At 36.5% G+C, this 25,766-nt stretch overlaps 1 protein-coding gene across 2 annotated transcripts in view; it reads right to left on the reverse strand.

Annotated features, from left to right (window-relative positions):
* FREM2 (FRAS1 related extracellular matrix 2) overlaps positions 1-25,766 on the reverse strand; it is a 167,526-nt gene that overhangs the window by 15,606 nt on the left and 126,154 nt on the right. The window contains exons 8-17 of one of the 2 annotated variants that reach the window (XM_019753570.2): positions 24,535-24,744; positions 19,412-19,609; positions 18,480-18,644; positions 17,730-17,912; positions 14,531-14,661; positions 12,768-12,926; positions 11,207-11,510; positions 10,280-10,411; positions 7,551-7,882; positions 1,084-1,276 (exon numbers count right to left, since the gene is read on the reverse strand). In XM_019753570.2, coding sequence (XP_019609129.2) covers positions 1,084-1,276; positions 7,551-7,882; positions 10,280-10,411; positions 11,207-11,510; positions 12,768-12,926; positions 14,531-14,661; positions 17,730-17,912; positions 18,480-18,644; positions 19,412-19,609; positions 24,535-24,744 — 2,007 coding nt within the window. Of the gene's footprint in view, positions 1-1,083; positions 1,277-7,550; positions 7,883-10,279; positions 10,412-11,206; positions 11,511-12,767; positions 12,927-14,530; positions 14,662-17,729; positions 17,913-18,479; positions 18,699-19,411; positions 19,610-24,534; positions 24,745-25,766 lie in introns of both variants that reach the window. The other variant, XM_074329990.1, reaches the window with a different exon arrangement.

Below are 25,766 nucleotides of genomic sequence, written 5' to 3' on the forward strand. Positions count from 1 at the left end.
AGCACACAAAAGCGGAAATATTGGTGACCAGGTACTACTCTTAATGTACAGGATTTCTTCCAAAAATGAATTCAGGTTCATCTTACCTTTAAGCATTTTAGCCAAACGGTATTATTAGAAGAATTACGAGTGGTAAAAGAGGCAGAAGATAAAATATGAAATTAAAATATGTTAAATAATCTGAAATGATTATCCAGGATGATTATATTACCTTTCACATGGCTTTGAGATAATATTAATCTGTTTAAGATAGCAGATTTTAAGATGCACTATCAATAGTCTTTCCCCTCTGGCTCATACAAATTAATGCAAGCATGATGCTCAGATATGCATAGAACCAGAACAGTAGTATATGCCTGAAAAGAAACAGCACTAATTCTACTAATGGATTAATTAGCTTTATGTGTGTGGACTTTGAATTATGATTCTGACATGGAGATTGAAACAAAATTTTGCAGATGTTTATAGGCCCAATAGTTAGTGGCATTTACCACCATTGTTCCAAAACATTCAGCTGAAGTATCATAGAATAATAGAATTTTAAAACAGAAAGTACATTAGAAGTCTAGTCTATATTTCAGAAGAAATTGAGTGCCATAAAGGTTAAGCAATATGTTTGAGATCACACAGCTAGTTAGCTGTCGAGTCAAAACTAGAATCCAGGACACAATTTATACTGGACTTTAAAAAGCCACCTCTCATTTTCAGAAATAAAGATGTGTAACTTTTTCTCTTGGCTTCATTCCTTATTTTCAATTGGAACTTCCTCTATCCATTTCCTAGAATCTAGGGAAATATATAGACTGTGTTGTATGCCACATAAATGATTAAACATGTAGAATGGTCTATGAGAGTTAAATTAAATGTCCATGAAATGTAGATGTTATTTAACAGTCACGTATTACAGAAAAATTGAGGCACTGATATGTTTTAAAGTTTTTCATTACAAAAATAATCTTAAAATGTTGAATATAAAAAATAAATATACTGAAAGTTGCTTCTATTACTTTTAGCTACAGTAAAAATTCCTCTTAAGTAATTCAAGTAGGTAAGAAAACTAGTTTTCCAAGTCTATTAACCTACCTTGGAGTTCAGCTTCTGGTGGGCTGCCAATTCCATCATTCCACAAGATGGCAGTGTCATACACAAAAGTTAGACGAAGCTCGGACTTCAAGTCAAAATGCTGCCAGCCTCCTACTCCAACAGGGGAATGGAACACGTAGGAAACATACAGAGGGACTCGAAGAGTCACATAGGACTGCACTAGGTTTAGGACCTAAAACAATGAAATTATATCTATCAACACCATTCAGTGTTGTTAATTAAATGAGCTTAATTTTGTAAAAGCAATTTTCTTCTTTTAGTAACTGAAGATTTTGAGTAATCATTCAGGAAAAACAAACAAACAAACAAACAGCATTTACAACACTTAATTTTGGAGCAATTAAATAGTTGTTACTATAGTACCTTCCTTTGCAACACAGGATATGTAGCAGAAATCTTTAAGATAAATTGCATTGTTTTGAGCATACTAATACAGTCTTTTTAGTTTTACAGCAGCTTTATTAAGATACAGTTCATATACCATATAATTAATCTAAAGTGGACACATCAATGGTGCTTAGCATATTCGGGGAATTGTGCAATTTTTATCACAATTTTTGGACATTTTTAGCCCATATCCATCAGCAGTCACTCATTTAATCCCTCCCCAGCTCCTGACCACCAGTCCCTGGCAACTACTAGCTTACTTTCAGTCTCTACGTATTTGCCTATTCTGCACATTTCATATAAATGGAATTATACAACATATGTGACCGCTTCTTTCACTTAGCATACTGTTTTTAAGATGCATCCCTCTTGTAGCACGTTTCAGTACTTTTATTACTGAATGGCATCTTACTATATACGTATACCGCATTTTATTAATTCTTTCCTCTATTGATGGACTTTTGGATTGCTTCCAGTATGGAGCTATTATGAATAATAATGTTATAAGGTATTTTTAAATTATGATATAGATAAAGAGGAAATAAAGCAGGAAAGATCTAGAAGCAAATATGTTTAGAAATGACATGTAATATTTAAGATGTCTTAAAAATAATTAGTTGAAATGAAATATCTTGCTTAAAATTTATACTTTCCTAGTCCAGGTATTTTGCAGGTGGAGTGGGGGTCAGGGGGATAAACTAATAATTGTTTATTGAGCACCTACCACATTTTAGACGTTGTGTTAGGTTCACGATAAAAGTTTTCAGTGTTTTCACTCTTCCCCATAATTATATGTATGTGTGGATTAAAATGTGTACGCATATTGAAAAGAGACTAGAAAATATGTCTGTGTACAGTGATAGTGGGATGATGAGTGAGATTTTTTTTTTTTTACATATTTTTAGTTCTCCAGGTTTCCAAAGTGATATCATTAGCTCCATTTAAAAAACCCCACATTATTGAAAAATTAATTGACATATTTGATACAATAGGAAGCAACATACCTTATGAAAGTTATACATTTTGGATTCTTCTTGCTATTTCTTGCAAAAGAATTTAGAGTGGCTTACATATGAAAAAGAATAAATCAATGTACTAAGTGCAAAATAGTGGGATGCAAAGAGATGACTTCTAAAGATACTCTAGCCCCCAAGTTCCATATTTCTAAATCAAACATAGTAAAAAGGAAGAAAAATTATTTCTCAAACCAAGCGACTAAGAAAAAATGTTTACTTTTCCAAAATTATACCATGTCTTTTCATAAGTACACTATAATTTCATATTTCAAATGAAAACTGTAATTGGGGTTGCATTTTTGCAGCTTATTCATGATCCTTGAGCAATGTTATCAGTTGCTGTTTACCTAACAAAGTGTGAGTTAAGATTCTTTACCCCCTCTACCCTCTTCTACCATTCACCTTCCCCCTTCCCCTCTGGTAACCACTAAACTGTTGTCTGTGTCTATGAGTTTACAGAAAATGATATTAACATTAAATATCATTAGAGAAATTCCACATTTATTTATCTTGTAAGTAAAATTCTGAACTTTTATAAGAGTGATGATTTGACTCTAATAACTCTATTTTTTTGAAGTGTAAGCTCTGTGTGTGAAGTCCTCACCAGGTACTTGCTATGGTTCCTGGCACAGAGTAGGTGTTCATTGACTATTTCTTTAATTTATGAATGCACAGTGAATCCGGTGGCAAAAGCAGAGGTAGTCTTAAAGCCAGCTAAAACTAGCTGTAGTCAAACTGCATAAAACTTAATTATACTTCATTTGCTGTTAACAGATTACTATCCTAGATATTTCAGGTGATTCTTTCCATTTGGCCACTGTTTCTTATAAATTAAATAATCTGAACATGAGAGGTTGAGAAAGGCATAAAACCCTTTTAGAGTGTGTTAGAAACAGCTTTTTAATGACAAAGAAAAATGCAGAGACTGGCAATCTGTCATGGCAATAGCTTTAGCTAAGAACATATGGGGAAAAAAAATCCGTTCTGCATCATGTTGTTCCTGGCTACAGCAATTACAAGTTGGTAAAATGTGTGTGCACAGTGATTATCTCAATCTAAGGTGCCAAGTCTAGAAAAGGAATAGAAGGAGGAAATTCACATTATTAGATGCTTGGCCAGGGCTGTGTGGAATTTGCAGAGGACAAATAGGCCTGGGTGAGCTTGGTTTCCTGAAGGTGCTCTTGTCCAATGGAGTGGGCAAAACTATCAAGCTGCTATGAAGCAGTTAGCCCATTTTGATGATTTACCTTTATTTTTGCCCGTTTTCCTCATCCTAAATGCAGAAATGAAAAGGTTAGTAGAACTTTGGAAATTCTAAAGTAGCATGTGTTCACCAACAATTTGGTTTGCTTTCCTTTATGTGCTGTCTCATAAAATATGTTTTCATTTCAATCTGATCTGCCTGTACTCAGGTGAAGCTGTAGTCCACTGTTACTAAGACACGCATTTGCATAATTTTACCAACAGTGGGTGTGGAAGTAATCTGGCATACATTTTCATGACAGCTGTTGGGCAGCATTCTTGTTCTTTTTGGTACAGAGGAAAAAGTTCATTTGTCTCTCTTGCAATTGCATCAGTGATCATATCCACGCTTCACATTTACCCAATTAAATGACATTTTAGTTCACTCAATTAAATGTCCAGATATGTACCATGATGTGGTTAAGAGCACAGGCTTACAAGTGACATGAACTTGGACAAGTTATTTGAATTTTCTTTGCTTCAGTTTCCTCATCTCTAAAGAGGGGACAAAATTACTAGTTGTGTCAGTGTCGTGAGAACAGAATTAATGGAAATATATAAAGTCCTTAGAAAAATGGCAGGCACATATGTATATTAAATATTAAATAAATATAATTATTATCATTATTGTTATTGTTAGTACTATTATTAGATATTATCTCTTCTCTAGACCTCAAAACTAATGGGCAAAATTAGGGAATATCTCAAAGGGTTAAATTTCTTATACCTTAATTTATATTTTCTTCTCCCTCACCTATATTTAAAGAACGTGTGTGGGGTGGGTGATGAGGGCCAGGGGTTGGGATTAGTAAGGAGAATAGCAATAGTGGGGGAAGTAGTAGAAATTTAAGTCCAAGGAAGAAAGTAGGGGAAACCAAGATGGGCTCCTCTGAGCTTCACTCTAAGAGAAAAGGAATATGTTTTATTACATTGTATTCTCATTTACACTAAAGCTTTTAGAATTTGATAACAAGATCCTGAAATTTCAATGTTTTACACTAAATCTAGTCACCTCTATGATGTCAATCATTATGGTTATGCTGTTAAATTTATTTATCTTTATTTATTTATTTTTTAAATTCAAATTTATTTGGTATCTATCCAAAAAATCTAAATATGTTTTCAAGAATGAAAAAGCAAAAAGAATTTTTCATTAGAAATTCATACAGTAAGCTGGCTACATTACTTAAGAAAATAACACAAATTGGTTAAGAATTGGATGGTTTGATAATTTTATATTGCACTCTCTTTTATTCCTAGTATTATGTAACTTAAGCCTTTCAGGCAGGCACAATTTAACTGAAACCTGCAAGTTGCCAGTTTTCACTTAATGAAATAGAATTTTTGGCAGCTCAAGTACAGAAGCATAGCAATGAGTTTTCTAGCCAGCAATGGCATTGGGAAGAAAAACATACTGAACTTAAAAAATTAAATAGAGTAACTGTGATAAACAAAACCCCAGCAAAGTATAGTCAGTTTAGCTTAATGTTTTACAGAGATGAACACAGTAGAGGGCATGATTTGCACTGAAATGCCCTTGATACATTGGAGAAGTGGGCAGATATAATAAGGCTTAAGTAGGTAAATGCAGGGTTTTCACTAGAGCAGGCTATCTGGGTTGCATATATAAAAGATATAAAACTGCTGCCAGAGAAGACAGAAAACATCTTTGAGGGTAAAAACAGACTATAAACTAGATGAGAACCACAGAGAAAGTCCACGGTACCAAGTGACTTTAACAAAGAAGACCTAGAACTAATCTAATCCTATGACTCCATCCAGTTTTGTTTATGCCAGAAGATCCTGTGACTTAAGAAAGATCCTGAGGGCCGGCCCAGTGGCTCAGGCGGTTGGAGGTCCATGCTCCTAACTCCAAAGGCTGCCGGTTCGATTCCCACATGGGCCAGTGGGCTCTCAAACACAAGGTTGCCGGTTCAATTCCTCGAGTCCCGCAAGGGATGGTGGGCAGTGCCCCCTGCATCTAAGATTGAACACGGCACCTTGAGCTGAGCTGCTGCTGAGCTCCCAGATGGCTCAGTTGGTTGGAGCGCATCCTCTCAACCACAAGGTTGCCAGTTCAACTTCCACAAGGGATGGTGTGCTGTACCCCCCGCAACTAGCAACGGCTACTGGATCTGGAGCTGAGCTGCGCCCTCCACAACTAAGACTGAAAGGACAACAACTTGACTTGGGAAAAAAATCCTGGAAGCACACACTGTTCCCCAATAAAATCCAGTTCCCCTTCCCCAAATAAAATCTTAAAACAACAACAACAACAACAAAACAAAACAAAAAATAAAACACGAAAGATCCTGAGACAAGAACAACTGGGGGGAAAAAAGAATGATTTAATAATGAATTGAAAACAAGCTCTGTGGGGAAGAGCTAAAGGAACTAGAGTTATTTGACTATAAATGAAAAGGCTGAGGTAGATTTGTTAATATGAGTCTTTATTTTTATTTTGGGGATAGGACTATATTTTCTTTCACGTTTCTTTCAGGTGGCAAAGACAGGTTGGGGAAGAGGGATCTGAAGAAGTAACACTTCTGAGGGCTTAACTAACTTGCCCAAGGACACAAAGTTAGAAAATGTCAGAGCCAAATTTAGGTCTGTATTGGTTTGATTCCAATATCCAGGCTCCTCCACTGGTCCACCTGTCTTTCTGTTGGTGTTCTTATTTGGTATTTTTACTAATCCATGCAAGTTTTTGACTATTTTGCTGCTCTTAGAGGAGGTGGTTAAGAAAATGTCTCATTACCTTTGAGTCCAATAGTTCCCAGACATAATAACATATGGCTACCCATTCAACATCAATACCAGCTGAACTTGCCAAGTTTCACAGCTTTGCTGTGGGATTAAACTGATAGTGAGTTATCTACATTTCTCTTGCTACTACTTGTTTTATATTTTAATACTTTAGGAATACAGAATAGAAAATATCTGAACTCACCTTAGTTAAGTCTTCAAAGACATGATATATCTTAGGTATGATGCAACATATTAATATATATGCCTATCTACATAAACTCTGTTCACCCCAGGTAGGTCAGAGCACTGCTTTAGTTCAAATATTTACTACAATTCTAGACTATGCCCTACATATTTTATATTCTCTATTATAACCACGAATGAAGACCTTGCTTACTTATCGTTTTAACAACAACTTTGTTGATGATGATGGTGGTGGTCGTGGTGGGGGATTATGTGTGTGTGTACTTTATGTGTAAATGTCTGTCTGTGTAGTATGAAGATGAGTCATTGATTGTAGAGTAGAAATAATCTTGAGCTTTTAATGAAAATACTTTTGACTATGTTAGTGATGGAGAAATGAAACAGGGAGGGTGGAAATGGGGAGAAAACTAGAAAGAGAAGAAAAATAGGATAGAAGAGAAAGCTAGAAGGTAGGGGAAGAAGAAAGATAGTAAAGAGGGAAAAAAACTAGATTGATCTTGAGGATTATAAATCCTTACTGTAGATGGTTTATGATACATCACAGGCATCTATACATATACATAAGAAAGGATAACATATACTTTGAAGAGTAATTAGCATTTGTATTTTTAAAAATGTCAGAGCAGATTCAGAGCATTGCTAAAAAAAGTGCATATATTTTGACACATTGCTCCAGAAATAGACACAGATTTGCACATCACCCAACCCAATTATTTGGTCTCTCTTATACCTAATGACCTATATCACCAAGATGGACGACTGGAGTTGGGATTTAGTCCAAATCTATGTAAGTGAACAAAACAAAACTGATTTATCAGTGAACAAAGCTCAAGTGTTAAAAACTCATACCTGTCCATCTGTTCCAACGGTGCCTCCACAGTCCGTGAGAAGTTCTGACATGTCATAGTAGCTAACAAACTCCCATAAACAGGCCTCTAAGTTTAGGTTTCGGTAGAATCGTAAGGTACTGGAACCTCTGATAGATGAACTGTACTGGTAAGGATATGTCTCTCCAACTATTTCTGGATTCTTTGTAGCATCAGTCAAAAAACCATGATGGGTCTTTACTTCACTATAATCCAGGAGATTCGAGCACTTGTGGTTTCCAATCCTTGTGCCATCAGGGCTGAGGGTGAGCTCAAAATTGGAAAGCTCTTTAGTGGAGATAACGGGGAGCATGCCTACAAGAAATTATAATCATTGTTACCATCCTCACTAATAGCAAAGGGCTTAGAACACTATAATTTCTTTATGTCTTGAGAAGAGAAGTCTTATAAAATACTGTAGAGCAGTGATTATCAAAGAGGTATCTTAGGACACCTGGGGGTCCTGGGAATTTTTCAGGAGATCTGTAACATTAAAGCTATTTTCAGGATGATACTAAGATATTATTTGACTCTTCCACCCTTAGCCACTGACTGTTGTAGGTCTGTTTTTGCCTGATGGGTCTCTCCTCAGCTCTTTGCACCCGAGTCACATGTCCAAAATGAGCACAGACAACTTCGGTGTCCATCAGTGGAAGAATGGATAAAGAAGAGGTGGTACATATATACAATGGTATATTACTCAGCCATAAAAAAGAATGACATCTTGTCATCTGCAACAAATTGGATGGACCTAGCAGGTACTGTGCTGAGTGGAGTAAGTCAGATAGAGAAAGACAAATGCCGTATGATTTCACTTATATGTGGAATCTAAAGAACAACATAAATCAACAAACAAAACAGAAAGAAACTCATAGATACAGAGAACTTTTTCATGGTTGCCAGATGGGAGGAGGGTTGGGGGAGTGGGTGAAAAAGTGGAAGTGGTTAAGAAGTACAAATTGGTAGTTACAAAATAGTCATGGGGATATAAAGGATAGCACAAAAAATATAGTAAATAATATTGTAATAACTATGTATGGTGTTAGATGGGTACTACCGTGTTTCCCTGAAAATAAGACCTAGCCGGACAATGCTCTAATGCGTCTTTTGGAGCAAAAATTAATATAAGACCCCGTCTTATTTTACTTATAGGAAGACCGTGTCTTTATAATATAATACAATATAATACAATATAATATAATATAATATAATATAATATAATATAATATAATATAATATAATATAATATAATATAATATACTACTGGGTCTTACATTAAGTTTGCTCCAAAAGATGCATTAGAGCCGATTGTCTGGCTAGGTCTTATTTTCGGGGAAACTCGGTAGATTTATCAGGATGATCACCTTGTAAGTTAAATAAATGTAAGTTATATAATCACTATGTTGTACACCTGAAATTAATATAATATTGTATGTCAAATGTAATAAAAAATAAAAAAAAATATTAAAACAAACAAACAAAAGAGGATCCTAAAGATAGAATGGTCAAATGTGGGACCAACGTTATGCTGTACAGACTCCTGTCCACCTACCTCTACCCCCTACCAACAAAATTTTGGGTTTGTAACAAGCACAAAGTAAAATGATGTCCTTTTTCTGACGGAGGTAGAAACTACCTTGTAGTTCCTAAAGGTACCTAATGTTTCCTCTCCCTTAGCTACTTAAAATATAAGTAATAAAACTAATACTAACACTTCACTAATAAAGTGAATTGAGTGGAAAACAGCTTGAAAATGTCTTTCTGTATTTGGGGAAATGTTCATAAAGAGTGGATAAAGGTATTGACTCACAAATTCTGGCCACACTTCCATACCCAGAGAAAATGAACACAAAAAACAATACTGTTAGTTGCATTTTTAATTTTATTTTACTGCTTAGGAAATGTCTTAGTTATTGCAATAAACATTGGGGGATTTATAAAATTACAGCTATGAAATAGCAAATATATGCTGAAAGTGAGCACTGAGATACCAAAATGCTTTACTGTAAGTCCAAGTTCAAGAGTTTTGAAGATACGTTTGTGCTATTTCATAAAAGCTAGCATGTTAACCAATGTTTTGTTTCATTGTGTTTGGACATGTATTAAATTTATCTAATTTCAGAGAATGATTAAATTGTCACACTTTAAAAAACTGGGCAGAGAGGCAATCGGATGGCTCAGTTGACTAGAGTGCAAGCTCTGAACAACAGGGTTGCCTGTTCGATTCCCACATGGGCCAGTAAGCTGCGCCCTCCACAACTGGATTGAAAACAACATGCTGCCACTGAGCTTCCGGAGGGGCAGCCAGATAGCTCAGTTGGTTAGAGTGTGAGCTCTCAACAACAAGGTTGCTGGTTCAATTCCTGCATGGGATGGTGGGCTGTGCCCCCTGCAACTAAAGATTGAAGAACGGGCGACTGGACTTGGAGCTGAGCTGTGCCTTCCACAACTAGATTGAAGGACAACGACTTGGAGCTGATGGGCCCTGGAGAAACACACTGTTCCTCAATATTCCCCAATAAAATTTATTAAAAATAACTGGGAGAAAGAAAGCAGAAAGACTTGAAGGAAGCAGAAAGACTTGAAACTCAAGTTGCGAACTGAGCACTTATTGTCTGCTTGGTTATTTAGAGTTTTCAGTAAAATAAACCAGGTAATGAGGCGCCCAAACCACTTCCCACTTCCACGCATTTGCTTACCCCCATCACCTACCATCTGTGTGTGGCATCATGACAGTGAGCTTGATAAGGTTTGTGTACTCTGGGTCCTCGGGGCCCATGTAGCGCAGCTTCGCTGAGAATGGCTCTGCTCCCACTATCCCTGGCACCCGGGGCTGACAAAGACCTAAAATTGAACATATTTATGCTAAAAGAAGATAACAGACAATACCAAAAGAATATTTTTAAAACAGGCACTATTATTTTCTAGTAATAGTAATAATGAGGTCTGGGCACTTGGACATACCTCTCTACCTGGACTGTCCTTCCCTTCCTGGCCCCAGCAAACTCCTACCGATCCAATAACCAGCTTAGAGTGCCTTGGCATCGAATATGAACCAAGCTGTCCAGATCTGACCCTCCTATACTATCTGCTTCATTTCTTGATCCTTCCATGTCTCCCTCTCACATGCCTCCCATTTCTCTGCTTATAGTTTCCAGAATATTCCTTTTTTTTTTTTTTTCGGGCTTCTATGGGTCATTGCTCATGCTTTTTTTCTTTGCTGTTTTCAGGATTCAGATTAAGCATCTCCTCTTTGATGAAACTTTCCCTGACCCACTCAGGATAGAACTAACCACTACTACTTCTGCATTTATGTGACCTATCCAGACTAAACTTTGTGCCCTCAGCTTGAGTGTGAACTCCTCGAGGACAGGAATCTTGCTTTATTTTTTCTTATTGCCGGCACGCAGTACTTGCATGCCAGCAAAAACTCTGGCATATGATAGGTGGTTAAAAAATGGGGAATGAATACCTGTTTTCTAATGAATATGTTTGTAAAAGTGGATTATCATTTTTAAGTACTTTAGAGAGTATTATGGACTACATGGGGGCATTCGAAAGAATCAATAACCAGAACTAGACATTTAGAATATTCCACAGTATTCCGGGGATCTGCATGTGAACACGGCAATACGTTACCTTCTTCTCTGCCGATGGTCACGATGGGGCTCATTAGCTCCAGGCCTTGGTTGCCGTTGCCATTGACTGCACGAGCTGCACATTGCACTCTGGAGCCAGGCTGAAAGTATATGGAGTCTAAAGTAATCATCTTGGATGACGTGAAATAGGTGTCAAAGTCCACTTCTCTCATGGGGCTGGTCACACCGTCAGCGCCCGTGGGTGCACTAGTCAGCCATCGGTACCGGGTTAAGGTGTCATTGATGTTCTCACTCGCACAAATAGAGCCTGTTTTGTCATAGTCTGAATATTTAGGGTTACAAGCCTATGGAAAACAAAGAACTGCGTTACGGGCACAGTACAGAAAAATGAGTAAATCATTCCTCTCATAGTGTTTTCACTGATGCCTTTTTCCCCATTTCTACATGCTATTCATGCAACTTTCAAATTTCTATTCCTAGCCATGGTAGCTTTCATGAACTCTAATCTTGCATTTCAAATAGCTTTTGGACGTTTCCACCTCTAACTTGATACACGTAAAAGCATTATTCATTTCATTATCTCTTGAATCCTCAGAGCTGCCCAATCATCCTTGTTCCTTCTCTATCCCTCGTCTCTCCTTCCCTCCTTCTCTCCTCACTCTCATTTTGCCCCTCACATCCAGGAGGTCAGTAAACTTGGTTGATTCTTCTTTTGCAATGTTTCTTAAGTTGGTCCCTTCCTTCCCATTCCAAGCACCACCTGCCTAATCAGGGCCTTTCTAGTCAAGTGACATACTGCTGCCATAGTAGCATGCCAACACAACCTCTCCTCTCACGACATTCTTCTGCACTAGAACTCCCGGCTAACCAACAAATGAAGTCCACATTCCTTAACATAACATTTAAAGACCTCTATGACTTGGCACCAAATTATTATTTTTTGCCGTGTAAATTCAATAAACATTTATTTTGTACCTATTTTATGTAGGTCATTGTACATATTTACATAAAAATAAATATGTCCCAGTTTTTGCTCACAAGAAACTTATAATTTAGAGTCAAATAGGCAAGTAAAAGTGTTATGATAATATGCCATTTTTTTATGTTATTCTTCTAGATGTAGCTTGTGATGCAATCACTTCTTCCTGGAATGACTTTTCCTTATCTGGCTCTTCTCTTAATCTACTGAAATTCCTCCCGACCATCCCAAGCCTTTTCTCACACATGGAGCTGCATTTTTCTCGTGATAATGATTACATCTTGTTCTATAATAACTAATTCTTATACATTTTTCTCTTCCTTATTTTTAATTTCCTTGAGTACAGAGTTCAAACCTTATTTATTTTTCTATCAGTGACAGACTCTGAGATAACATGAGAAAACACACTAAGTGGACATTGGTTAATAAACTTCTATTGAATAAAGAAGAAAAATGAGAGCTTTATTTGATTAATGTTATATTTTCCTTTCCAAAGTTCAAAGCTTAATCCTTATAGTATTTCCCCACTTTTATTTCTTCATGACAAAGCCAATACTACATCGGTTAAGCTTATAATTATTTTAAATAATGATTTTATAATTTTCCTCAATTTCCTACTCACTGTGATACAGATGACAGGATAGCCAGACACAGGTTCAGCACTCTCTTTAGCTCTGGAAGTGTCATCATACATCAGTAAGGACACAATTTGAGGGACAGAAGGAAAAGTGACATCTGCCATGCTGTTCATTTCTTCTATATACACAATGGCTTTGGTCACCTAGAGGGAAATGATAATTATCTGTAATTATTGAAATATTTGATTCTTGGTGCTTCTCCTGTGTAGGACAACGCCATATGCTTGGCAAGTCCCTGGTTTCATTATGATGAAAACTGTCACACACAGAGCCCCAGCAGAGTGACAGGCTCTACGTCATTTTTTCCACGTGATCCTGGCACCTTGGCCATATCTTATGGGGAGGGTAACTGAGCCCAGGGCAGCCTGGCTTAGCCAGTGGCTCACAAGGTATTTGGGTTCTAATTTTTTCTCCAAATTGTGATGAAAAGTAGCTAACTCTGTCTTGGGGTTATGAAGTAGAAGATCCATGAAAAAGTCAATTAGTTGATAGTAGGAGGAAAGCTGAAAGATACCCTGAGAGAAGGTAGATCCTTATGTGGAGGGAGACTGTATGTAATAGCATGGGCCATGCTAAAGTGAATGCCAATAAAAAGCAAAGCTTTAACCTGGCAGAGGCCAGGGCACAGCCACAAGCACAGACAGAGGGAGAAGTTGAGTCATGACAGGAGAGGAACCTGTGAACATGTGCTGCTGGTAAGGTGATCAGAACACTTTGCTGATAAATTTGCCTTAGCTCCTGAATAACCTTCCAATATCTGACTATCACAGTTTCCAAGTCTATATTTATACGTGTAAAAGAAGCTTTTATTCCTCAAAGTGATTTGAGGGACTCTCTGTTCCTTTCACTCAAAAGTTTAATATAATGACCCATAAAAGTAACAACAAAAGACTCATTTTTTTTTAATGTGACCAAGACTTATCCCAAAGATGTCCTGCCCATACTACTTGAGTTTTAAATATGACTTTAAAGAAAAGCAAGACATTGTAGTAGAAATACCATCAAATAGTAAAAATTACAAAACGATAACTAATACTTAAGGGAGGAAATCTCTCCAATTTGATCTCTTACTAATAGTGAAACAAATAATCTAAGAAATAGAGTAAATTTAAGCATAGATATTATAAACATTGGTCTGTTCCTAAAATTAATTTGTGTTAAAAGTTATTTTAGGTTTAAAGGTCGAAATTCTGTGGCACTGATATTTATCTTAAAGAAAATCTGGTTGCTGATGAAATATAAACTAAACAAACACAGAAAAGAAGTATTAGAACTGTAACATTTTAGTCACTGAGGCTATGGATATCAATTTAATAAAGGTAGGATGAAAAGGTGGCATTTTGAGGATTAGCAAACTATTTTGTGGGTTAAAATGCATGTTTTAATGAGTTGTCACACTGAATTAATAGTCTCACTTTTGTGCTGAGATGATGCTTTCTTTCTGGAAGTTAATCCTAAATTCAGTCGTTATTGACAGAGATAGGAGAGGGTAAATGGGCTGATGTGGGCTTGGGGACTCTAGTCTTTGAGTTTCTACAAACACGATTTTTCAAAGAAAGACAGGAATTTCTTGATTGTGATCTAATAGGAACAAAATTTATTTAGGAGGTGAAAGGGATTATGTGTATCTCCTTTATATAATGCTTGTATGAAGTCCCATTACTTTATTGTACACTATGTGATGCTTACACGCAGTTTCCCTGATAAAATGCTGGCCATGAATTTATACCTGCATTTTATTACTTACCTGTGTTTCTGCTACCATATTTTCATCAGGTTTCAGGTGAACAGTGAAGGCCTCTCTCATCTCTCTAACCCCATCGAAGACAACTTCAATTTCAACAATGTGCTGAGTTTCTCCCTCCTTAAACTCGATTTCTACAAATGCAAAATCACAGATTTAAATCTTTTACATGTGAATATGAGAAGTGTTTGTTATGTTTTTCTGGTAGTATTTCCCACCACAAGAAATATATTTTACATTGTGGCCCAGTGTGTGTGTGTGTGTGTGTGTGTGTGTGTGTGAGTGAATAAAATGGGATAAAATCTTTAAAAAACATCACTTATTCTTACCATATACATTAGACTCTAATGTTTTCTATTCTATTCCATTTTATCCAGAAGAAAATTTTAATCATAAGCTACTAAATTGAGTTGTTGACCCTCAATTTGAAAAAGAATACTGATTTATGGAATGGACAATCAACAGTTCTAATACCAGGATATAACCAGACAAACTCACTTCTGTTTCCCAGAATTTCTAAACCATCAGCACGTAAGTGAAATGAATACAATCACAGGTATTATTGAATATGAATAGTATTTACATTATGTATATATCTAGAAAAGCTGGATATAAAATTGGTAAGATTTTATCAACATATCAAATTCTTCTTTTTGTTGTTTTGATGCTAATCTTGGAAACTTGGAAACGTTTTTTAAAACATAAATATTAATGGCATTGTTTTCTCTCACCCCTGTTCTTCCTCGCTAAAAAGAATTGCTTCATTGTCTTGAAAATTAAACCCAATTATATGAACCCTTTTTAAAAATTCTGAACATGCTAAAAATTAATTGATTTTATTGAACTCATGAATAAGCAGCTGACTATACTTATGAAGCTTCAATAAACTATTTTGTTGGTTTTACTATACCTTTTGAGAAACTGGCTCAGCAGAGAAAATAAAGAAGATATTGCGTAACTATTCCAATTAAAGAAGGCAACAGATGCTGCTTTCAGATCTAACTGCAGTTCAATCATTATAATTCAAAATTTTAAGTCCTTAAAAATGTGGCAGAAGAGAATGTGTCTCCGATGTATTTTTCTTTCCCTACTTCTTTTTTAATTGTAAATTACAAAAAAGTTTTTTAAAAAATTGAGTTAGTAAGCCAGACTCATCTTTAAAATTAGTTCTGTTTTTAGATACCACCAGTTTCCTCATTAGCCTTAGCACATTTCTGTTAGTCTTAGATTCCTCAGACCCTGAGAGAGCTTAAGTCTTTTGTTCCCAAGGATGAAAATAGCTGATCATTTCTGGCCCACCAATTTGTTTGGTTTGACCTGTGTGACATCACATCAAAAAAATTAGTTTCTAAAAATCTGGGGATTTTATAGAAAAGTATAAATTTTTTAGTTCTTTTGAACTTTTCTGCCTGCAACAGAGGGCTGACTATAATAGTATAGGCTTTTTTTTCTCAGCAGGGAATGGACTTCCAGGTTCAATACCATTTCAATCCCTCCATTCCCCCACCCCCACCCCCACATACACACACAATTCCCTTGCTTCACTCATTTTCATTGCTTGTCTTAGCTCTGTAAGCATTCAAGTTTTGTAACCCTCTAAATTGTACAGACCCAATTCTAAGAAGTTAAAAACCTAAGTATTTATTATAATTATGATTGTTTTCTTACAGCACACATGCTAGGTAACAGTTGTTTTCTCAATCACTTTACTCTTTATCTGTCACTTTACACATTTTTATCACAAAAATATTTCAACCTTTATTCTACATTTAAGTTTTTCTGTTTGTTTGTAAAGGGCTGACCTCAATTGGACCATAAAATGAATGAGAATATGTTTCAGAAAAGGTTACTTAAATTTTTATTCTAAACATAAATAGAATGTTGACATTTATGGGATAAAAGAGACACAGGCTGCTTTAATGTTATTTAACTTTTTTCTGACTTCATTTGTCAGTTTACTACATAGATATAATTTTGTTTCTATTTTAGCAAAAAGAATTGTTTTATTTCTAAGAAAAACATTTTCTGCTAAAGGTCATATTGTGCATATTTAGACGGTGTTTCTTACATGTAAAACTTGCTCATTATAGAAAGTTTTATTTTAGATTTTATAATTTAGTAGCTAAGCAGTATTTTGGGCTATATCTGATTTAGTTCAAATATATTATCATTTTTTTATATAGAGAATAATCTGAGAATAACTTTGAAGCTCTATAGTAGTTTATCAAACTTTTACCATATATGTAAAGAAACGACAAGCTCCTTCGTAGAATGCTATTGTTTTCTATTGTAGCATTAACTTTATTACTCATTCAGTAATAAATATCAATCATTTTCTAAGTTGTGTTCACAAGTTAGGAGATCAAGATGGATGCCTGAAGCTGTATGATCACCAGGAACTAATGATTGTTGGTAGTGAAATGTAAGACACTAGAAACAAAGTGGATAAGGAGAGATCCAAATAATTCATAAACTTACTTTTGGACATCAATTTATATCTATGCTAACAGCAAACAATTCAGAGAGAGAGAGAGAGAGAGAGAGAGAGAGAGAGAGAGAGAGAGAGAGAGAGAGAAAGAGAGCGAGAGAGAGACAGAGAGAGACAGAGAGAAAGTGATTTGTTTTAATTACTTATAAAAGTAAATGGTGAAATGGTCCATAAGCTTGAAGAAGGAGAGGGATGGATGAAAAGCATCCATAATGGGCTTCTAAGGCCCAGAGAATTCATGATCTCTGTGATTGGTGTTTCCACCAATCCTTTTACTGCCTTCCATGAACACAAAATTTTCTAGCTTCAACTTTTAGATTGTGGTTGTCCTATAAATTAAAATGATGACTATGATGATCTCAGCTATTATGCACATTTTCAAAGTAATAGACTATTCCAGGAAAGTTATTATTTACTACCTGATTACCACAGTAAAGGTAAAACCCATGACAAGTTAAAGTAGACTCAAAATAGAAAGTCATCTAGCAGATCTACTAAAATATCCCTAAGTACTAACACATATACCCTGTAAGTCAAAAGGGAAAATCCTGGAAATAAATTCCAGTGTCTTTGTTTTTATGAAGGAGATTAATTTAAAGGAGTATGTATATTTTGATTTTGATTGGGTATTTCTCTTATTTTTCTCAAGGGCACTTCCACTATCAATAGTACAAGCACTGTCCCTCTGGAGACAGGCCCTGGGAGCTTCCATACCTTCCGACACAGGGTGGTAGTCTTCTCCAGAGGTGGCTGAGCCGTCCTTGGTGTGGACTCTGACGATGGAAACCTTGGAAGTGTCTCCTTGGCGAATCACTGGAATCTTTATAACCACCAACTCTCCTGGTTCTTTCGGTTCACTGACGCTAAATTTGGTTTCTCCAAATTTAATAATTGTCTCTAAAATTGTGGGAAACAGGGACAAATTAAATTGTAAGGGGAATGCTTTTTCTCCCTTTCTAATGTTTCTTTCCACGTGGGAGGAGCTTAATTACTATTATACACCTGGCTTCTCTCTGTCCCTCACTCAATATTACAGATAAATGTGTTAGGAACAAATGAGCGTGTGTGGCCCAGCTCCTTCCTTAGGAATTAACCAGTCTTCAGAGAGCATATGTGCTAGGCAGTCTCTATGTACCAACATTTTATGGGAGCAGGCCGTTGAGAGTGAGAGCAGAAGGAGGAAATTGTTGACTCAGGACTGCCTGCATCCCAGGGTGTGTCAGGGGAAGAAGGAGGTATGAAGGTTTGGGACTCAGTATTTATATACAAACTCTATTCTTCAGCATCAACTTTTAGTTTTAATGCTGTATTTCATTCCCCATTTCACTTAGTCTTTTTCCTATTTCTCAATCACTTTCAAATCCTTGTCAAGAAGAGGGGGATATTTATTAAGCCACCTAAAATTTTAACATAGATAGATTTCAGTTCCTAGTTTACAGCTGAGCACAAGAAGTGACTTCTTACTATCAGCATCATCTCGGATCCTTATCAGAGTTTCATTTTGTTCACCAACTGCAGCCCCAAAGGGAGAGTTGCTTTGTGGGGTGCCAAGAACCAGGCGGAGCTCCTCTACTTCCTCATAGAGTGTGTCATCCATCAGCTCAAGGGTACAAGGCTTTTCAGTTTCTCCTAGACAATAATGACAGCAGGTCAAGCACAACCCATAGGCCCAAAAAGACACATCTGCAACGAGAACATAGCACCACAAAGCAAGGATATTGCCTTTTCCCGGGTTTATCAACAGTGCAAATAATAGTGTCTGGCATGTAATCAGTCTTCAGTAAATATTTGTTGATTGAAAGACTAAATGTTTGAACATATGCAATGACAGGCTGCTACTTGTATAGGAAATTTCTTTAACATCTGTCTTTAAGTCCTGTTATTCATCTTAGGAAAAAAGGAAAAAAGAGCAAATGCCAATTTTGTTCATGAATTTCTAGCGTATGATCAGGAAGAAAATTTAGCAGTCTTGTACAAATCATTGTTAATTTGACTACAGTACTAATTTCTATTCCAATTACTGGATCAAATTGATCAAATATTTTAAGGCACTGGATACATATTAAAAATCTGACAGCAATTTCCTTTCCTTTCAGTCATTTGAACATTGTCTCCCAGGATTGTGAAATCTATACACGTGATAGACCATTACCACTGAATAAGTTTTGAATAAACAATATAATACCTCACTGGAAACTAATCAGTAAGTTGATACAGAAACCAAAAGAACATTCATTCAACCTGTTACAATCTACCTCAACTTATTATCATTTAGTGCACATAAAACTATGTCACAAGCTTGTTGAAATGAAGAACTTGCATGTCCCTCATATATATTACTCAGCTAAAACTTGGCTTACTCAAATTCCAAATTAAAATTTCAAGCTCATACTTACCTGGGAGAAATGCGATGATGGAGATATCAGTGTTTGGGCGTTCCTCAAAGTCCATCATCACTTGTGCAGACCCCTGCCGTGTGTAGCATCTCACTGAGGACCTGTACTGCAGATCTCCACTCCTGTGGATCATTGCAACTATCTGCCTGTCATTTTCATTGCCAGTATATACTCGTTCTTTGAATTGCATCTTAGGTACTGCAGAAACAAACACACACGGGTCAAAGAGAATAGAAATTCCCTTAATAAAAATGGCATTTCAGAAACCCTGATTTAGTGGAAAGAATAATGCAACTGAAGTGAGAGGAATTGGGTCCCAGCCCCCAGTCAGTCAATTGCCAGTGTTTTGGCCTTGAGCAAATGACTAAACTTTGAATGTTTTGATTTCCTTATCTTTGAAATTTTGCACTGCCTATTCGTGGAGTAGGGAGGTGCACTGAAATGCTAAATAGTAGATAAAATCACATACTTTAAGATATTTGTATCTACATATGTTATTTAATCATAAGTTTCTCAGGTTTCTTGATATTCTAAGTATTGAGCACATAATTACAAGCATAGTTTATCCAGACCATGTTGGAAAAGTTGCCAATGAGTATAATATTATACATATATAAAATATTTAGATGACAGCTATGCTAAGTCAATTAAATATAGGTCTCACTGACAGTGGGTTAGACTGCTCCAATCAACATCAAGATAATCATAGTAGAAGATTATTCAGAATTTTCTTGTGATGATGTGCCAGAGAGCCTTGCCATGTTCATGAGCTGGTTGTCTCAGAACAATGTTTTTGCACCTTGTTAGGGAAATTTGTGGAGTGTCTGGGTGTAAAGAGGCAACAGAAAGTGTCTTGTGTTGAGAAGTGAAAAAAGACCATTGATACTTAAAGGTCTATACAAGTTTATATGGTTCTACCCATCTATGATGAGGGAATTTTTTTTTTTCCAGTTACAGTTGACATTCAATATTATTCCCTATGCTGTACTTTACATAAACCGTGTGACTAGTAACTGCCAATTTGTATTTCTTAATCCCTTCACCTTTTTCAATCTGCCCCCTAACCCCCATCACATCTGGCAACCATCAGTTTGTTTCCACATGTTTGTTTATTTTGTTTTTTTAGATTCCAATATAAGTGAAATCATATAGTATGTGTCTTTCTCTGTCTGATTTATGTCCCTCTAGGCCCATCCATGTTGTTGCAAATGGCAAGATTTCATTCTTTTTTAATGTTTCATTGTATATATGTACTACCTCTTCTTTATTCATCTCTTGATGAACACTTAGGTCCATAAGGACACATATCTTGGCTATTGTAAATAATGCTGTAATGGACATCTGGATACATATATCTTTTCTAATTAGTTCTGGACTAATTAGTTCTGGATTTCTTTGAATAAATACCCAGGAGTGGAATTGCTGGGTCATAAGATAGTTCTATTTTTAATTTCTTCAAGAACCTCCATACTGTTTTCCATAGGTGCCTGCACCAATTTTCAATCCCACCAACAGTGCACAAGGGTTTTCTTTTCTCCACATCTTTGCCAACACTTGTTATCAGTTGATTTATTGATGATGGCTATTCTGACAGACGTGAGGTAATATCTCACTGTGGTTTTAATTTGCATTTCTGTGATGATTAGTGACATTGAACATCTTTTCATATGTCTATTGGCAATGTGTATGTCCTCTTTGGAGAAATGTCTCTTCATGTCCGGTGCCCATTTTTAAATCAGATTTGTGTGTATGTGTGTGTGTGTGTGTGTGTGTGTGTTGTTAAGTGGCATGAGTTCTTAATATATTTTGGATAATAACCCCTTATCAATGTATCATTGGTTGGGAGAAGATATTTGTCAATTCTTTCTTTGTGTGTGTTTGTGTGTAACTCTTAATTTACTGCTGTAATTTCACATGATCTTCCTACTTTTTTTTTTTTTTTTTGGTACTAGCTTTATAATTGGTTGATCCACTGCTTTTATTATGAGTTTGTCTTTGTCAGTGAGTTACTTTTTTTTTTTTTTGAGATATTTTCTTAATCACATTTTTTATCTATTTTTTTCTTCTTTTAAAGAAGTCCCTTAACATTTCTTGTAATACTGCTTTTGTGTTAAAGAACTCCTTTAGCTTTGTGTTGTCTGGGAAGCTCTTTATCTGTCCTTTAATTCTAAATGATAGCTTTGCTGGGTATAGCAACCTTGGTTGTAAATCCTTGCTTTTCGTCACTTTGAATATTTCCTGCCAATCCCTTCTGGCCTGCAAAGCTTCTGTTGAGAAATCAGCTAATAGTTTTATAGAAGTTCCTTTGTAAGTAAGTGCTTTTCTCTTGCTTCTTTTAAGATTCTTTCTTTGTCTTTAAGCTTTGGCATTTTAATTATGATGGGTCTTGGTGTGGGCCTGTTTGGGTTCATCTTGTTTGAGACTCTCTGCACTTCCTGGACTTGTATATCTGTTTACTTCACAGGGTTAGGGAAGTTTTCTGTCATTACTTCTTCAAATAAATTTTCAATCCCTTGGGTCTTTTCCTTCCCTATGATATAATCTTGTTACACTTCCTATTGTCCCACAGGTCCCTTAAATTATCTTCATTTTTTAAATGCTTCTTTTTTCTTTTTGCTGTTCCAATTGGGTGTCTTCTGCTACCTTGTCTTCCAAATGGCTGATTCTATCCTCTGCTTCATCTAATCTGCTGTTGATTCCTTCTAGCATATTCTTCATTTCAGTTTTTGTAATCTTAATTTCTGACTGTTTTTAAAATAATCTCTGTTTTGTTGTGTACATTTTCACTGAATTCATCTTTTCTTCCCCTAAATTTATTAAGCATCCTTATAACCAGTGTTTTGAACTCTGTATCTGGTTGATTGTTTGCCTCCATTTTGTTTAGTTCTTTTTCTGGAGTTTTGTACTCTCCTTTCATTTGGGACATGTTTCTTTGTCTCCTCATTTTGGCTGCCTCCCTGTGTTTGTTTCTATGTATTAGGTAGATCCTCTATGTCTCCTAGTCTTGGCAGAGTGGCCTTATGTAGTAGTTGTCCTGAAGGGCCCCATGGTATAGTCACTCTTGTCACCTGAGACACATTATCTAGGTGGGTCCCCTGTGGTGTGTTTTTGTGTGTCCTGCTGTTGTAGTTGAGCCTTGATTGCTGTTGGCACATCAGTGCATGGGATTGACCCTCACACTGATTGGCTATGAGGACTGGCTATGACTCCAGCTGATGAGTTCTTGCATAGGGGCTGACCCCAGGGAGCAAAATTACCTTTAGTAGGGCTCTGGTGCCTGCTGAGTCCACCCTTTGGGTGTCATTTGTAGAGCTTATTGGGTAGTGCTCTTGTGTGGTTTGAAGTTAGCCACCAGGTATTTGGTTCTGGACCCTCTTTGGAGAGCCTGGTGCTGACCAAGATCAGCTGCTCTTTGTTCCTGGCCTGGAGCCACCTGGTAGGAGCTACAAAATGATTTGTGGTTTGTTGCTCCCTGTGCTGGCCTTGGGGCACCTGGGAGTTGTTATGATGCAAACCATGGCTGCTACCACTAGTGCCTGGCTTGGGACCTCTTAGCAAGGGGTATAGGGCACATTGAGGCCAACCAGTTTTTTGTGGACTTTTGAGAGATTTTAGGAAACTTCACAGCACAGGCCAAGGCTGGCCATATGTGTGGAAGAGCTGCTGAAAGAGGTTCAGGCTGGGTGGGTGAGTTATAGAGGGTGGGGTCTCAGGAAATCACCAGGTAGGGCAAGCAGTGTTAGCCAGGTAAATGGAGATTGAAATTTGGCACTTATGTAGTAGTTGTCCTGAAGGGCTCCATGGTATAGTCACCCTTGTCACCTGAGACACATGATCTAGGTGGGTCCCCTGTGTGTTTTACCTGTACCTTAGCTTACCTGTACCTGTAAGCTGTGTGGGGAGAGGGCTAAACAAAGGAAAACTGATGCCTGCCAGCACTTCAGCTCTGAAGAGAGCTGCCTCTCCAGCCCTTGTCCTGAAGCAGGCAATTCAGTTCCTCCCTGAAATTTTTTGAGCTTCTGTCCTTCCACTGGAGCTTAGGATGATTGTGTACCAGTGAGTCTGTCCTTAGGCCATTTAAAGATGCCTGGGTCAACAGCAGCCCTCTGTTTAACCTGGACAGAGTCCCAGCTGATTTTCACATCCAGATGCTGTGGGGACTCCTCTTTTCGGTACTAGGGCTGATGAGACTGGTGTGGGGTTGGGACCACTTGCTCTTCAGGGGGGACCCTCGCAGCTGAAATATTTCACTTGATTCTTAAGTACCACATGTAGGTGTGGGAACAGTTTCTGTCTCTGCCTGTCCTACCAGGTCAACGTGGCTTCTTTATATTCTTAGATACTGTGGTTCTATTCATCTAGTCTTCAGATGGATGTTAAAGTTGGTTGTGTATAATTTAGTTGTAACTTTTATGTGGTTATGGGAGGAGGCAAGTATAGCATTTACCTACTTCACCATCTTGATCAGAAGTCTGTGATGGGGGAATACTCGAGACACAACCAAGACATTGACGATGGCATCACATTTTGTTTTTAATTTTAGAGGATGACTAAAATTTTTCTTCTGAGACAGATAAATTCTACCAAAATAATCAGGCAGATAAAGGAAGATATGGTCAGTTAGGGTATTGTTATGTGTTGAACTGTGTCTTCCCTGCAAATTTATAGGTTGAAGTCCTAACTCCCAGTACCTGAGAATGTAACTTTGTAAGGAGAGAGGGTCTTTATAGGGGTAATCAAGTAAAACAAAAGTCAGTAGGATGGGCTCTTTTCAATATAACTAGTGACTTTCTAAAAAGGGGAAGTTTGGACACAGAGACACATATAGAATATGATGTAAAGATACATAGGGAGAAGATGGCCATCTACAAGCCAAGGAGAAAAGCCTGGAACAGATCTTTTTCTAATAGCTCTCAAAAGGAACCAACCATGTTGACACCTTGATCTTGGATTCCAAGCCACTAAAACTGTGATACAAGAGATTTCTGAGTCAGCAGTACTTTGTTATGGCAGCTCTAACAAACTAACACAGGTATATAAACCCTAGTTAATTTTCTTACTTAACATTTATATAAAGTCTAGCTTATCATTTTACTTATCATTATAAATTAGTAAACACTCACAATCTGAGATAGAGTCATTTATGGACACTGTGGCTTTGCTGGGTTTGCCGAGGGCAGCGTTCATAGGCATACGAAGCACCAGTTCAAATTTCTCAATTCCCTCCAGCAGTGGTTGGCCAAGATCATCCAGAATAATAACACGAACAGTCTGCATGTTGACTCCAGGTGCAAAATCTAAATTACGACTAATTCCCACATAGTCTGTTCCAGCTATAATAGTAACAAAAGAATTATTCAGTTTGATTGACTAAATTTAAACATACTTATGATAAGCAAATCATTTAGATGTATTTATAATTCTTTTGAAAATACAGACTAGTATAACATTACAGAAAAGCACATTTAATGGAATACAAAAAGATTAGTGTCTTCATTGGTTATTGAGATGGCAGATCAAAGATCAGGTTCTGAACTTTGTTTTACCTATGTCTAATATCCATTTTAGCTTTAGTTATTTTTGCTTTGTATCTTATAGTTTCTCCATCTTTATTTTGGAATTCTCAAACGGAGCTAATAAAAATTCGGTCTAAAAATCAGCATATCAATCAAACATTATTATCGTAAATTATATATGAAATACATACATTTAAATTTTGTTAACAATAGTTAAATATCTATATTTCTTTTTGTGAGCTACTAGAGAACATCCTAGTTAGGTGTGTGGTAACCTGCTGCTTAAAGCAACACATTTCATATATAAGTTTTTGTCTCATACTCTCCACCCACATTAACACCAGGTAAGGAGAGCAATCTGTCATTCTCAAAGACATATTTGGTCTTTCGCTAATTATTTTTCAGACCATGGGATACACACCTAGTGTTGACATCTCCATTTATGTCTAGAGTAGTTAAAAATAAAGCTTTATTTTAATCTGTAGGCACTACATCTATAAAGACTAAAAGTGGGGGATGGTAGTTCGGTGCTACTGCTTTTTTGTTTTCATAAATTCTCCAATTTTGTATCTACTTCACCTCTGAATATGCAACTATATGTGAATGTGTCTGTCTTTAATTCATTTTTAAAAATCTCTGTATTTGAGTCCATTGTGGTTCTTGTATTTTTTTTCCTCTCTGCTTCTTCACCTTTAATGTCATCTCTATCTTTTTTTATTTGAATTTTCTCTTATAAAATGACTAATTGGGCTAAACAATTATTGATTGGACACAACTACATGCAAAGCACTATGCTGGTTCCACTACATTAAAAAAGTTAAAACTTAAGGATGCCTTTT

This window comes from Rhinolophus sinicus, linkage group LG04, assembly GCF_036562045.2.
Source record: "Rhinolophus sinicus isolate RSC01 linkage group LG04, ASM3656204v1, whole genome shotgun sequence".
Classification (NCBI taxonomy): Eukaryota; Metazoa; Chordata; class Mammalia; order Chiroptera; family Rhinolophidae; genus Rhinolophus; species Rhinolophus sinicus.